We start from the raw sequence: 14,974 nt of genomic DNA on the forward strand, positions 1-14,974 counted from the left end.
TTTACACGTGGTAAAGTGAGTGTGAGGCTCATAGGAAACTGACTCATAACGGAAAGCTTTCTCCAGCATGCCCTGTAGCACAGACACAGTTGTCAAGAAGTTATCTGGGTTCATTTCCATAGTAACCAATCAATATGACTGTTTATTTTCTAAAGGCCTTGCACTTGAACTAAGAATCTCAGAAACTTAGATATGACTCTTAAAAGTTAAATGTTCTGATTATTTGACTTGTTTTTTTCCTCATGAGAGGAATAACTTGCTGGTGTTTTTCTTCACACAAAGATTACCTTCAATAAAATATATTAATTTTTTATTTGTGTAACAGAATTAGAAGAACTGTTTGGGGTGGGGAGGGGTGATTTGGGTTATTTTGCACATTGTGTACAAATGTTTCAAATATCTTGTTTTTTACAAAAAAGTGACAATATGCCAGTTAAAGAAACTAGTGATACTTTTTTGAGGTCCTTATGAGGAGGAAGGGGTATTCCTAGTTTTACCTGATTTTATTTTTACAAGAATTAGAGCATCAGTATCTATAACTAAGGCATTTTTACTGTAACTTTTAATTTCTTGTTCATAAGAGAACTTAAAAACCTGATCATCCTATTTAGTGTTTATGAAATTATTTTCCTGAATAAATCCTCACCTGTGACATGAGTGGATTGAGTCTTCCAAAACTGTACTGTTTTTGTGCTATCTTCCTTACTTGAACAATTATACACATATAGTAGTATTGGTATGCTGAAATAAATTCCAAGATCCTTAAAGGTTTTAAGGACACTTACATTCATCAAGCAGAGGTTACTTACATCTGTCTTGTACTTAGAAGCAAAAATTACTACATTTAATGTTGACTGAATTATCTTTTACCATAATATTAGTGATATCTGGACCACTATATGACTGTACAACGTAAAGCTGCTTTGACTGTAGCTTGCTGTAGAGGTGGAAAGCTGTTCTGAAAAGCAGAAACATAACCTGAACCATAATACTAAGTTGTACAAAGATTTCAGTACATTATTTTGACCTTATGAGTTTACAGATACATCTAGAACATCAAAGGCATTATTTGTAGGAAGAAGTATTATTAATAACTGTAAATATTACAGATGTAAAAACACTACAAGAACTTAGTGAAATGATTAATAGGAGGAGAAGTGATTCTGTTACTGGTAGTCCCAATGGTATCCTGGGTGATAACAGAAGGATGGTAAGGGTGATGACAACTGTCCTACTTGCTTTATGAGCAGGTGCTATGAGAAGGGATTTTCTGACCTTTATGGATGACAAGTGAACACTTTCAGCCTTGTAGCATTGTTTTATAGCCTTATAATGAATAGCAAAAAATCTACAATGCTTCTAGTTTCCAAAAGGACACCCGAGACTGGATTGTCTTGCAGGTGCTATTGGATGCATAGTAACGTGCAAATACAGGCTCCCTATCGATTCAGGGCCATAGCTGACATGCTGTGATCTGAGACTACAGACAGAGCTTAAGTCAAAGGATTGTTAAGAGTTCTTCCCTTTTAGAACTTAATAAAGGTTTGTATAATTGCCTGCATTTTAGTATTGATTAGATATTTATGATAAGATTTAATTTTGGTAACTCTTTGAAGTCCAGTAAAACAGAGAGCCGGCTACAATCATCACTTTATGACAAGCATTTTTAATTAACCCCTTAATGCAGAGTTTTTTTAACTAGAGTGCTGTGCTAAAACTAAGATCCAGCAGGAGTGAGGGTGTGAACAAGCCTGTTGTTTTTCAGTATCAATGCAGGCCTATTGCTTCTGGTGCTCACAACAGGACATCAGTATTGTTTCATTAGAGCTTCTAGTATTCTCAGTCTACCCTGACAGCACTGTTGACAGATCAGAGTACAATACTGAATTTAATGACTTAAGGTAATGACATAAATAGCCCTTCTCTATTTGAAGCAAAAATTTGTAGCTAGACAGCTCAAGAAAAAGGTAAAACTGATTTTGATGTGGTGATGTTTTTAAGAGAAGAGGACCTTTAATTTTTTCATTTTTAGGATAAGCTCAAAATGTTACTTAGAAAATCTCCCTTTTTTATTTTTTTTTAAAGTTCTTTGCTTTCTAAGTTATTGGACCACTGTGATCTGCAGAAAAAGAGCATCCTCAGAAGCTGCATTATCTTTAGGTACAGTGTATGAAACCTACAAATATGCAGACCCTAGATACCCAAGCACTTGGATAGCTGTGTTCTGCTCGATAGTGGACATCTAGTTGACTATTTTCTTTACCTGAGGGTTGAGCAACTATCACGTAAGTGCTACAATAGTTATTCCTACGCTTTCTAAGTGTAACAAATGTTAGCAGTTATCAAGTATCCCTTTAAGGTTGTATTTTACTTGATGACCTCTTGCTTGAGCTGGTTTCCAGTAGAGGATGTAACTGTTAGTAAATGGCCTTTTTCGAATTCAGGTTCTATTTTGGATTTAACCAATTCACATACTGGCAGTTTGGGATTTTTTTTTCCAAAGCACAGGAAAGTTTATGATATAAAACATAATGGATAAACCATAGCTCATGGACTACAGAGGCTGTTCGTTTTAGGTCACATGTTTGAATATGACTCAGTGTTGTATCATCAGAATCCGTTAGTCTGTGGTCATTAAACTGACTCATTTCAAGCAGGCTAGGTTATTCCTACATTACCAAGTCCTGGTGCCAGTAAACGCTGTAGCTGGCAGCCTTACCAGCACAGCAAATCAGAGCTTTTGCGTGAGCCTTGCAAGTCATCATTTCTCCACAGGTGATAAACTCCGACTCCAACTTAAGTGGAGCCATAGAATCCTACCTCTGTTAAAGATATCAGACTGGATCTTCAATAATAATCTGCTGTATGAAGTTAATAAAAAACATAGGAATGTAAGTATTGGAAAATGGAAGAGAAACAGAAGTACAAATATTACTTTAATATGTAAAGACTGTACTTCAATGATTAGAGCAGTAGAAGAAATTATCACAGTTTCTCCACAGATCCAAGTTCAGAATTTACAAACAAGGGACTAAGAAAGAGCTTTTGATCATTGAGGCAGGTCCCTCAGAATCACAGTCCTTACATAGCTTGTTACTGACAAACTGGCCAACCTTTTCCTTAATCACAGTAAGATTTTTTTGCTCCTACTTCTCTTATTTGAGGCTGTTCTAGAAACTTGCACTGTGGTTTGAGACCTTGTAATTTTCAGTTTTAAATGGGTGTTGGATTATGCCTTATTTTGGTACTAGCTGCTTTTCTTCTGACTTAAAGTTTATTTGGTCTCTAAAGTGTTTGAACCACTAATGTATTTTTATTATATGTATTTTTTTCTTACAAGATAAAGGAGCTTTCTAGTTGTCCTCCCTGCACCTGTTCATTCTGGAGTCTGTTCTTGCTCAACCAGAGTTACTCAAACAGATTTTGTTCCATTTGAGCCTTACATAATGACATCAATTTAGCTGAAAGCATCCTCCATTTTGTCTTTTTCTCAGCTGCATCATACTGTCAGGTTGTAATCCTCCTGTGCTGAACAAATCCATTCAGATATTAGTTGTCTTATTTTGCTCTCAAATGGCAAGCTCCCAATATGTAGCTGAAATTCTTTTTTGGTCCAAGTGCATTACTTTGAATATGGTTATTGTACATCATCTCCTTTGTATTTTACCAGGCCTCAAATTTATTTAATTCTGCTTGTACGATGCTCCCTTTCTCTGTATTGGATAACTACTTGGCAAAGACGGTATCTTCAGTACATTCCAAAGCTCAGCAGCTTGGAAGACAATGCCTGAGAGCTAATGTTCAGGAAGACTTCACTCCCCTGAGGCAAACTGGTGAAATCACGGTCTGCTTGATTTGCAAAAACACGTAGTTGTTGAATTTTTCTGTAGGTCTAATTCCTGAGGCAAACTGGTGAAATCACAGTCTGCTTGATTTGCAAAAACATGTAGTTGTTGAATTTTTCTGTAGGTCTAATATTGTGATCAAGGCTTGAAACAGTTATTAGTCTTCTTACACAAAGAGAAGAATGAAGGATGATTATTCAGGCCTTGGAACAGATTCTGCATGAAGTGACCACTCTACAATCACTGGTTCTACTGCCTGTGTCTTGAGCTGTCCTATTGCATTTTTATGGTCCTGAATGTATAAGCAACTGATAGTAAGAATATGTTCTCTATTTGTAGGGAGGTAGTACAGGCAAACTGTGTCCGCTGGAACAAAAAGTTCCTATTTATGTGTAAAATCAGCGCCAGTGCCACTACAGGGATTCTGGATACTTGCATTTGCAGGGTATCTGTACGGAAGGTAAGGAGCTCTTTTTCCCTTCTCTCCTCTTTTCCCTGCTCTTTCTTCTATTGTTTTGGTTTAATTTTTAAATGCCTGATAAATTTCATAAAGCAAATTTTAGCTGTAATCATGTCAGGTATTCTTCTTCTAAAATTTTTTGTAGTAATCTTATTAATTACCATAGTTTCACTAATTCATGTTTTTTTACGTACTTATTGAAAAGAACACTTATTTACCAAACACTGGTCGGCATCAGGCACTCACCCTTCTGCCCCTCCACAAAATGACAGTCTCCTGCTGGCCTGCACCAATGACGTTCTTAATACGAAGTTCTAAATGACAACAGTACAGCCTAACAAATGTGTGTTGAGCTATTTGAAAATGAAGATTACTATTTGCATTTTAAAAAAAAAAAAACCAAACAAACAAAAAACCCAGTCAGGATCTTTAATAGCTTAATGGCATGTCTTTTTTTCATTTTTTTTTTCTAGGAGTTAAAAGGAGGAAAGGCATATGCAAAGGTAAATTGAGATGTATCTAATTTTGCTTATGAATTAGCTTTTGTTTCTTGTCATTTTATGCCCTTTTAAAGTAATTCCAGAACAGTACTCTAATACCCATGATTTCATTATGTGCACTATAGTGACACAGTGGTGTTGGAACTCTTGAGCAGTGTGTTTAATAAGCATATATTATACCACCAGATTTTTTTTTTCAATTTAAGTAGTTGAAATGGTTGACAAAAGTAAACCCTTCTGCAGGTGTTTACTTTTAAAAATAAAAGAAACTCTCCTTGTTCTTTTTTCTCTTGAGAGTTTAATTTTTAACTGAAAATAGAACTATGGAGAATTTGACATCAAAGTTTGTTCTCTGCTTTTTGCCTTGGGCCACTCCTTTTAATGGGCATCCTCTTATTCATATTTGAGAGGAGCTGCTGTTAAGTGGCACTCAATACTGTGCATGTAGCAAGTACCTTCATTTAGTAATATGCTTACTACTAACGTTGTTATTTTCTCTTAACAGCTGGGATTTGCAGATCTAAATCTAGCAGAGTTTGCTGGATCGGGAAATACCACTCGTCGCTGTTTACTGGAAGGTTATGATACCAAAAATACAAGACAGGATAACTCCATTCTGAAAGTAATTTGCTTCCTTTCTCATACTTGAATTAATAAAGCAGAGAACAAGTGGTATTATTAAGCACTTAATGAAATTTAAAACTCTTTGGAATGGAGCTGGATAGCTGTAAAAGAAAAGCTTTCAAAAGGTATTCCTATTCTAACAGGAATTGAAAAATTGAATAAGGAAGCATGATGAAAAATTAATACATTCATATAAATGCTGCAATTATATGTTTAAGACTGGGCAACTTCCTGTGCAGTTTTTCTAAGAGTGAATCTCTTAATTGGCTTATTTATGTATAAGCCAGCTTTAACACCTCCCCAGCTCCTGGAACTTTCCCTTTTTTATTTGATAGTAATCAATGTAACAATTGGTGAGCATTGTTGGAAGAAAGCCTGCCATTCTCTCCCATTAGTCCAGGGAGTTTAAAAAATTGCATAAGCTGCACTAACCTGAGAATAATTACACACAGAATGTTACAAGTAAATTTTTTAAAACTTCTTTTCCTACCAACACACTAGGATTAATTTCTTATACTACTGAGTGTAGCGTTTAAGCATGCATTTTCTGATGTCTTTAAGACAATCATAGACTTTTTCCAGAAAACTTTGAATTGATGGCTTTGACCCAGCTCACAAGCCTTCTCAATGCGTTGTTGTCCTATGGCATTATTTACCTTTTGTGGTTTTACTATATCTCTCATGTTAGCACAACCAGTTCTTGTACGCTAGCAGTTTGCCAAACACTCTCAGCAAAGAACACACTTCAGCACCTGCTGTTTTAAACAATATTCTGTTTGCTCATTAATCTTTTAGATTTCCTATCTCTTTATTTTTCCCTTGAAGCCATCTTAACTATTAATGATCCTAAGGTTCTTCTTGATCTATTTATCTTTTGCAGAGTCTTCTACGTGCAACCATGTCACTTTAAATGCAATTTTTTTGTTGTTTGCACATGTAGCAAGAAAAAAAGATTTAGGTTTTTGCACAGATGTGTTTATTTCCATATGTGATGATGCCATTTTATTTTACTTAAATGTAAGATTTCTGGCAAGTATAACATAGTGATATGACCATGTATCACAGACTAGTTCCTTTTTTTTTTTTTTTTTCTTACAGTAGGTTTTGTTTTCTCAATGTGTAGGTTTTGATCAACATGCAGCTAATGTCTGGAGACCCATGCTTTAAAACGTAAGTTAATTAAAAAAAAAAATCTCTGTGGGATAATGTTTTGGTCATTCTGTGTCCAGAATTACACTACTTTGCATTTAAAAATCTCTCCAATCTGGCAATAATGTTAAAAAAAAAAAAGGGGGCACAAAAAAAAGTGGGGTGGTAGCTGAATAATGCCTAACATGGTAAAAATACCAGTATAACTATCAGTTCTCCCTGCTGTTAAATATTTACTATATTTTCAAGCAAAGAACAGTAGCCTGTACATCTCTAATCAAAAATAAATAAATAAATAAATAAATGAAACACTTAAGGGAAACTGTTCCTGCAGCAAGCTTATATAAATACACTTTGTATAGGGTGATCTGACTAATACTTGTGTTTGGAAAATGTGCTGTTACACCTTTTATTCACAAGTAAGTCTCAGATGACTTTAAAATATTTATTTAAAAAAAAAAAAAACAAAACCAGAAGTGTGATACGATAGTACAAGAGAAAGCACTTAGAGATGCTTGGTTAGCAAAGACATTATGCAACCTAGTGAAAGATGTAAGAGTTAACATCTGAGTGAGGAGGTAGCTAGGAAAATACACTGCTATGTATTCAGGATCCTTTGGGCTCATTGTCCTCAATCTGTAGTTAAGGAAATGTAATAGTTTTGCTAGACCGTGTTAACTTCCCTAACTAGTGACAGGACAGAAAAATCACAGATGCTAGGGAAAAACCTAGTCATGACTAAGATGAAATTGTTGCCTTCCTTCTAGACTAATGAGCCATTTTGCTATGAGGCACCCATAGCTTAGTGAATAACTGAACCAGCGCAACTGATAAGCTTCCTATTTCCAGAGAATATTGCTGTATTGCTAACTATGACCTAATTATTCTGATCAGTAGGAAGTAAAAAACTCTCACATGTCATTTGTATTATAAGAGGTATTTTATAATAACCTGAAAGCCATTCATTTTAAGGATAGGCTTAGAGATATGTATAGAATCTACTTCCATGAATGCAGTGTGTAAAATTCCTCAGTACCTGCCAAGACTGTTAATGCCACTGCTTTTCTGTAACTTAGAATGTTGGTAGGCTGCGTTGCTTGAAGCATATGTGCTCTTCAGTTTAATGTCAATATTTTCTAATTCTATATGACAGTACATGGCAATTTTGTCTAGATCAGGTTTAAACCAACTTAGCTCTATTTTTACTTGTCACAATATCTTTGGAGGAGGGGGTTGATTAAATAATTCCTTCAAAATAAACTTTATTCAGTTCATTGACCATGTTGTTTTACTGAAATTAGTAGGAGATGGAATCAAAATTAGAGGACGTATTTTCTTCCCACAACACATGATTAAGATGGGAACTCCTTGCTACAACACAATGTGAATACTAAAAGCTCAAGAAAGAAAACAAATTCCTGAATAAAAAAAAAATGGAGGGCTATGAAGTATAAGACATCTCGTGAGGCTCAAGAAATACCTAAGCTACAGATGAGGAGATGCTGGAAGAATATTCAGGAGATACATTACTATGTGTGCCATATTCGCTTAGCATCTGTTGTTTGCTGCTGACAGAAACAGGATGCAAGGCTAGAAAGACCTTTGCAACATGCTTGTTCTCATGTTAGCCTTTTCAAAACAATCTAAGGCAGAGTTCCAAATATTACCTATAACTTGAAAAGAAAAAATCAGCTTAAGGAAAACAATCTTGAAAAAATTGCTAGCTTCACCCTTGTTATGTCAATCTCAACATTTGTGTAGGTTCTCAATTTCTATTTATGCTTTCAGACCTTATGTTGGATGAAACATTTCTTCCATTGTAAAGATGTGGATGCACAAACTGCTCCACTAAACCACTTTTACTTCAGTATGTATTAGGGTTTTTTTAATTCAAAATACTCTCATAAACTGAATTTAAACTCATCTTTTATCAGATTAATGTAGACAATCAATGTCTCTCTGAATAATCCCATGAAGAGGGATAATAATCTCATACAGCCTTAATCTGTAGCAGTAAACATATACCAAAGTCTTCCTTAAGTAAAGAAGATTGAAGTGAAATGAGGCTGCAGCACTGAGAAAAGCAGCACTTATCTCCTAACTCAGTCTGAGGTACAAGTATGAAGTAATCATGATTTGTAGGTTGTAGCTGGTTCAAGGTAGGTTCTTCCATAATCAGGACAATCGAGAACAGTTTCCTGGAGTAACGAGAGACTGTGCATTACTGCTGTGGCTGTAACCTTTATTTTTGAGGAGATGCGAGAATGTTGCCTGCACCAGTCTAGCTCAGATGACTCACCCACAGGAACTCTTCAATGTCCCCTTGCACCACTAAAGGCCCTTTCTCCTCTCTTCTTCTAACCTTCAATAAGAACAGAACATTGTGAAATCTCATGTTGTGCTTAATGAATAAATAGTAAGAGGATATTATCTGAATTTGTTTGACTGGGCAAAGCTTTTAAGTATCCCTAGCTATTTAGCACCCCTTGATTTACTTCAAGTCAGGCCTATTAGCAAATATATCATTGACACTGATAAACAATTTCTCAAAGGCAACTAACTAATCATTAGCCTTGTATGTTAATAAACCAATGACTGGTACTAAAATAGTTGAAATTAGTATCTAAATAGTTTTCTGGCTCCCTAGGAAAAAAGCTCTAACTGAATTTATTCAGATTTGGGATTTTCTTCCAAACTGATGATACAACCATTTCCTGGAATGTAAACTTTTCAACACAAACAGAACAAAAAATTTATCTAACCCAGATGTTTTTTTCTAGAAGGAAAAATAAACTTCAAAACAATTTAAAAATCCAAAATCAGCTGCATAGTTTATGAAGAAGCTTAGAAGTCTTGATGTTTGATCTGGGGTGACATTCCTGAAAGCATTCAGTTCCTCCTTTCAAATGTATGTTAGGCAGTTAAGTCACACAAGCATTATAGTTCCCAAAGTGCTTTTTCACTTTCTCTCTACTTCCAAATGTAACATAAGAGGGAATATGTTATTGCATAAAGACAGTCACTAATTTGTTGAATATGTGAAATCGAAAAATGTCAACAAATATCCACTTGTATGCAGACCAACAGTCTGTTCCCAAAATAAAAAATAACAAAGTATTAAAAAAACTGTAGGTAACATCTTGAAATGTATTTTAGTTGTATTTGCTTGCAAGAGAAGATTACTTACACTTTGTCATGTTCTAATGGGTTTCTTTTGCACTAGCAAAACACAAACTTAGAGGTTTATTCATTCTAATAAAATATCCTTTTGGGTCTTGGTATAAACTGAAACAAGCAGTTAAGTTTTATTAAATCCTTTATTTAATATGGAACTAAATTTAAATTATGTCATACATGATGCTTTTTCTTAATTTGCAGGAGGTAGAATTTAGAGGGGAATACATGGAGATGGTAATATCCATGGTAACTTTGGAGACAGTAATCATCTGGTAACTTTGTTAGGAGTGGGGGGTTATCAGCCCAGAAGCTCCTTGTGTACTGTAAGAGAGATGAACCAAAGCCAGGAGCACATCACAGTGCACAAGCGAACTAGGCCAACTGGCATTGTGCGGGTTTGTTTGTTTATTTTAACTTACCATGTTGTAATGTATTCCATGAAGCACTGAATTTATATATATATTCTTAGCACATAAATTATCCTGTGATTCATACACTTAAAAAAAATTAGAACTTCAAAATAAACACTTTTCACTCCATCAATCATCAAAAAAAAGGAAGAGCCTTTCCAAGGACCCACAGAAGCCTGAAGGACTGAAGGCTGAGCAGATGGATTCTGTACAACGTCCTGAAGCTCAGTAGCAAAAGCTTTTTTTTTTTTTTTTTTTTTTTTTAAACAGGGAGCTAGGCAGCATGTTTTCAGGAAAAAAGTTACAAGTCTATTAACTTGAAGCATAGTATGAATTAAACCAGCTTACTTGAAAAGAAAAATCTGTATCTGTGCTGATCAATTTGGAGGGATTATAGCAAAAGTACAGCAAATCATAACCACTTTTTCTTACAGGCCTCCTTCCACAGCAATGTCTATAGCAATTGCTGGAGAATCAGAATCTTTGTATGAAGACAGGAAAGGTGGAGAAAACTTAAAAGTAGTACATCTGGGAATAGCAGGTATAAAATCATGCTCTTAATTTCTCAATTCTTTTATAACTGGTTTTGTAGCTTCAAGATGTACAAAATACTTCAAATCTTAGAGAGATGCTGACAGTTAGCCCACAAGGGGACCTTCTTTGATTACGTGTTGAGAGACACTCTCCTAGATAACATCAGTGGAATCTCTCTTTTCTTACTTTTGTAACGGTCTATTTAAAGGCAAGAAAGAACATAAATTGAATTGATAGCCTACCTCCTTTTTCACAATTAAAATCTTGCATTTTCCGTGTGATGCATTTCTTGATTTGAAGTTCTATTTTGGCTGGGCATTTAATTTGATTTTCAACTTATGACTCATAGGGATATGCATAACTGAGTAAACTTTGAGGGGTAAAAGTTCTAAGTATTGTTTAAAATTGAAGTAGTTACTCTGAAATTTAGACTATTCAAAAAAACACTATTAAATCACTTCATTACAGATTGAAATGTGAGGTTTTTTCATGGGGTTAATAACATGCAATAACAAAGCTGGCTTTAGCAACGGTATCTGACTTGCATATGTTGCAGATATCTCATCAAAGAGTGCCTCAGTCCCAGACGAACTTGGTGCATGTGGACATTCCAGAACATCAAGCTATGCAAGTCAGCAGTCAAAACTGTCAGGTAGCTGTTAATTTTGTTATTAATTGTTGGGGTTTATTTACTTTTACAGTTTTAGACTGTAGAAAATAAGCACACTTTATATGGTAAAAAAACCAGTTTGAAGTTGAAAGCTTTTTCCTAGGAGTTTTAGGTGTGAGGAGAGTAAAATTTTTCTCCTCTTAAAAGCACAATGAATTATCTGTTCAGATGTGAGACAGCTTTTTCCCTTAGCTCCCTCCAATCAACATACCTGAATGAGATTTTTACCTATTCCATCTGTAAAAACAAATAACGTACAAATGGATACTTACTCAGCTCTAAAAGCTGAAGGGGAAGCAATAACACCAAGTCACTGTATTTGTTAGGAAGCAAGAGTTATTTAGAAAAAAAAATAAAACAGCATGTGCTGGAATATAAAAACCAAAGTGAATTGCCTAGTTGGTGTATGCACATACATTCGTAAGGTTTTTGAAGTCTCTTTTCAAGAACACAAAACACAAATTGTGCTTTCAGGATGGTAAAATATAAGTAATGACCTTGGCTGTCAACAACATACCTCATCTAGCTCTCCTATGCTTTCCCAACAGGTTATAGCACGTGTCACTCTAGATCATCCAGTCTGTCTGAACTCTGCCACAGGAGAAACACCTCGGTGGGGAGTACCTCAACAGGAATTGGAAGTATTCTAGAGCCATGTGAAGTGACTGAGCCAAAAGTAACTGAAGCTAATGTCGATACATCTGTTAAAGATGCATCATCAGAAAAACTCTGCAGGTACACTTCACTTGAAAGCCTTATCTAGAAGAAGTAAAATGCAATTTACAATATCACTTCTCAGAGCTCTAAATATATTTATTTTTGCAGACATCCTGTAAAGCAAGACTCTGTGGAGTCACAGCTGAAGAGGGTCGATGCTACCAGAGTTGATGCTGATGACATAGTTGAAAAAATACTGCAGACTCAAGACTTCAGTTTAGACTCAAGTGCAGAAGGTATGGAAATAAACAAGGAAGCTTAGGGAAAATTGATGCACATTAACAGGCCTTATGAAAACCCACTCTTGTCATAGTCTCTGCTGCTTGTAATCATAAGGACATTTTCTGCTTCATCCTGTCTCCCAGAAGTTAAAAAGACCCTTGCGCGACTTGGGTAGCTTTCCCAGAGAATTACTTTAAGCCTGAAAAGAAAAGAGCAGTGGCAAATCTATGAGGAAGGCAGTTCCCCCAACCTGTACCATGTGAAGTTTAGTTCTTCATTACTTAAAACATTTACATCTGAAAGTATCAGTTACAAAACTGGCAGATTCAAAATGACTTAGTTTTAGCTAGGGCAACATTAAAGGAAGCTAACATATGTTAATTCCCTTGCTTTTTAGAAGAAGGTTTAAGATTATTTGTGGGCCCTGGTGGAAGCACTTCTTTTGGAAGCCATCATCTACCTAACAGGTATGTATCCTGAACAACTAATCCATAGGTAATAGTAAACAAAAATGCATCTTATACAGCAATTATTCAGTACATACATTCTTGATCTTTGTATATCACTTAAAGGCACCAAAGGAACTAGATTGTCAGGTTTTAAAACAAAACACAGGTTAGTTCCAAAATAAATTGATGTGTCAGCCATAAGAATTATAACTTTTGGAGGTTCTGAAGAGTCTCAGGTTCAAAGTGTTCAGATATGAGCAATGTTTCAGTACGGACACAGGAAACAGACACCAGTTTGAAATCTTAGCTCTATAGACTTGCTACATTACTCTCTGGAGCTGGAAGAAAGTCTTTGGTGTTTTATACATCCCCCTTTATATTATAAAACTTTCATGTCTTCCTGATAACAAGCCTAATTTTCCTCACTTCAGTTTTGCTCATATGTCCTTCTGTTTCCATATGCTACACTATTCCCATTTCAATGGCTTGTTCATCTTTCAACTATTTGTAGCCTCAAACACTCTCTTGATAATCTGCTTCAGGTTATCTTCTTGTAGTTGTTTTAGAACCAGAGATATTTTTTTTCCTTCTCTAAACCCTCTACAAATACTCTCATATGACTTGACCTAGATGTATTACTCTTCTCAGATGAGAAAACATGAAAACCAGGTAAGAATATGCTCCAATACCATGATTCTGCACTCCAGCATAACTTTTAAGATTTTCCTTTATCTCAATAAATTAGCATAGCATCTGTATTTCAGCAAGTATTTCTGGACTTAGATATAAAGGCAGCTGATAATGTGCTGAAAGTGATAAAACAATTACATTTACACAGGCAAGCAATACTGATGGTTAAAGATAATTCACTAACCTATTTGCAATCTGGGCACACTAATTTCTATCTAGGATAACATGTATGGTTACAGAGCACACTACAGTAGTATACAGAGATCTGTCCTAATTCAGTTGCCAGAACAGCCCAGGCAGAATATTATACTAAGGCAGAGCTTGCCCTATTAATTTTTGACATAGTACTGCAATTTGCCATGTAAAACAACGTGCTATGCTCTGTCACATGGGGAGTGAGACAGTTCTGTAACCGTGCATTTACAATTCAGTGTGAAGAAAAGACTGGAAGACTTTTTCTTGTATCTTAACATAAGAAGACTATCACTTACTTTTTTTTAGAGACATTTATCTATTTATGTATAAATGTATATAAAAAGTATTAGCTACATACTATATAGCTGGGGTGAGAGAGGTACCCAGAAAATAACTTTTAAGGAAGTATAGAGAAGTCCAACAGTAAATTCTTCTTCAGTAGCATTATTTATCATTCTTCATTTTGACTGTAGCATAACACAAAATACTTTAATGCATTAAACTGTAGGTTACTCAGTGGCATGGTAATTACGCATGTTTTCTACCCTTCACATTTATCTGTTCTAGTACTAGCTGTTTCACTGGGGGTTTTTTGTCAGTTTATTTTTGGGGGGGGTTGCTTGGTTGGGTTTTTTTTTTTAAACAGTAAACTTGCTGATCTGTGATACTTGCTGTTTAGTTCAATTCCAATTTAAATGGAAGCTAACTTCTTTCAAACATTCTTTCAGAGTAGGAGCTGGAGCATATGAGCAGGTGGTGATAAAACGCTAAACTAGAATGACAAACAGGAGGAAAACTTGGAACTCTGGTGTTCATACTTCTGGTTTTGTTTGCTCTGTTGCAAGAATTGTGAGAGCTGAAATGAACTCAATGTGAAATTTTTGAAAAGTGATGGAATGCCTTTTGCTCATGTAGCTTCATCTTCTGTGGTATGAAGGCAATGTGTAGCTATGCATACCTTGTGTGAGCACCTGGACTGTTTTTGTAAGCTCTACCTGATGTTAGTGGAATTACTTGCTTTTTAAGTTGTGAAACATTTTTGGAAGCATGATTAAGTAAATCCCATTTCAGTATTTTATACAGGAGATCACTTGTGGTGATGTACTTTGCATGTAACTTCTTTTCTAAAGAAGGTTCTAAAAGTTGGTCTTAAAACTAACCTGAAGAAATTAATTACTCAGTGTGATCCTACCTACCATTTTAGTCTTATAGAAGCTAATTACTTCTATCAAGTCAAAATTAACATCAAGTCAAAATTAAGGCCCCCACAAAAGAGCCCCGCTATGTTTTCACATAACCAAAACCTCTTGAGAGCGTTGAACATAACTTCAT

The 14,974-nt window shown here is 35.3% G+C and overlaps 1 protein-coding gene across 1 annotated transcript; it reads left to right on the forward strand.

Moving 5' to 3' along the window:
• The first annotated feature begins 3,700 nt into the window (after window positions 1–3,700).
• Window positions 3,701–14,413, forward strand: FAM102B (family with sequence similarity 102, member B). The gene is made up of 11 exons (XM_010084914.1): window positions 3,701–3,867; window positions 4,185–4,305; window positions 4,779–4,808; window positions 5,311–5,427; window positions 6,553–6,599; window positions 10,600–10,706; window positions 11,256–11,351; window positions 11,918–12,104; window positions 12,195–12,322; window positions 12,706–12,775; window positions 14,371–14,413. Exons 1-11 carry the CDS (start codon window positions 3,701–3,703, stop codon window positions 14,411–14,413), a joined length of 1,113 nt encoding a protein of 370 aa, XP_010083216.1.
• Window positions 14,414–14,974: the final 561 nt, after the last annotated feature.

This window comes from Pterocles gutturalis, unplaced genomic scaffold (assembly GCF_000699245.1).
Source record: "Pterocles gutturalis isolate BGI_N339 unplaced genomic scaffold, ASM69924v1 scaffold18925, whole genome shotgun sequence".
Classification (NCBI taxonomy): Eukaryota; Metazoa; Chordata; class Aves; order Pterocliformes; family Pteroclidae; genus Pterocles; species Pterocles gutturalis.

Bases quoted from the DNA above. Each gene is read 5' to 3' on its own strand.
- FAM102B (XM_010084914.1), top strand. From the start codon at position 3,701: ATGCTCCCTTTCTCTGTATTGGATAACTACTTGGCAAAGACGGTATCT. The intron at 10,707-11,255 runs GTATAAAATCAT...CATATGTTGCAG, and splicing joins AGTACATCTGGGAATAGCAG to ATATCTCATCAAAGAGTGCC. The intron at 12,323-12,705 runs GTATGGAAATAA...CTTGCTTTTTAG, and splicing joins TTTAGACTCAAGTGCAGAAG to AAGAAGGTTTAAGATTATTT.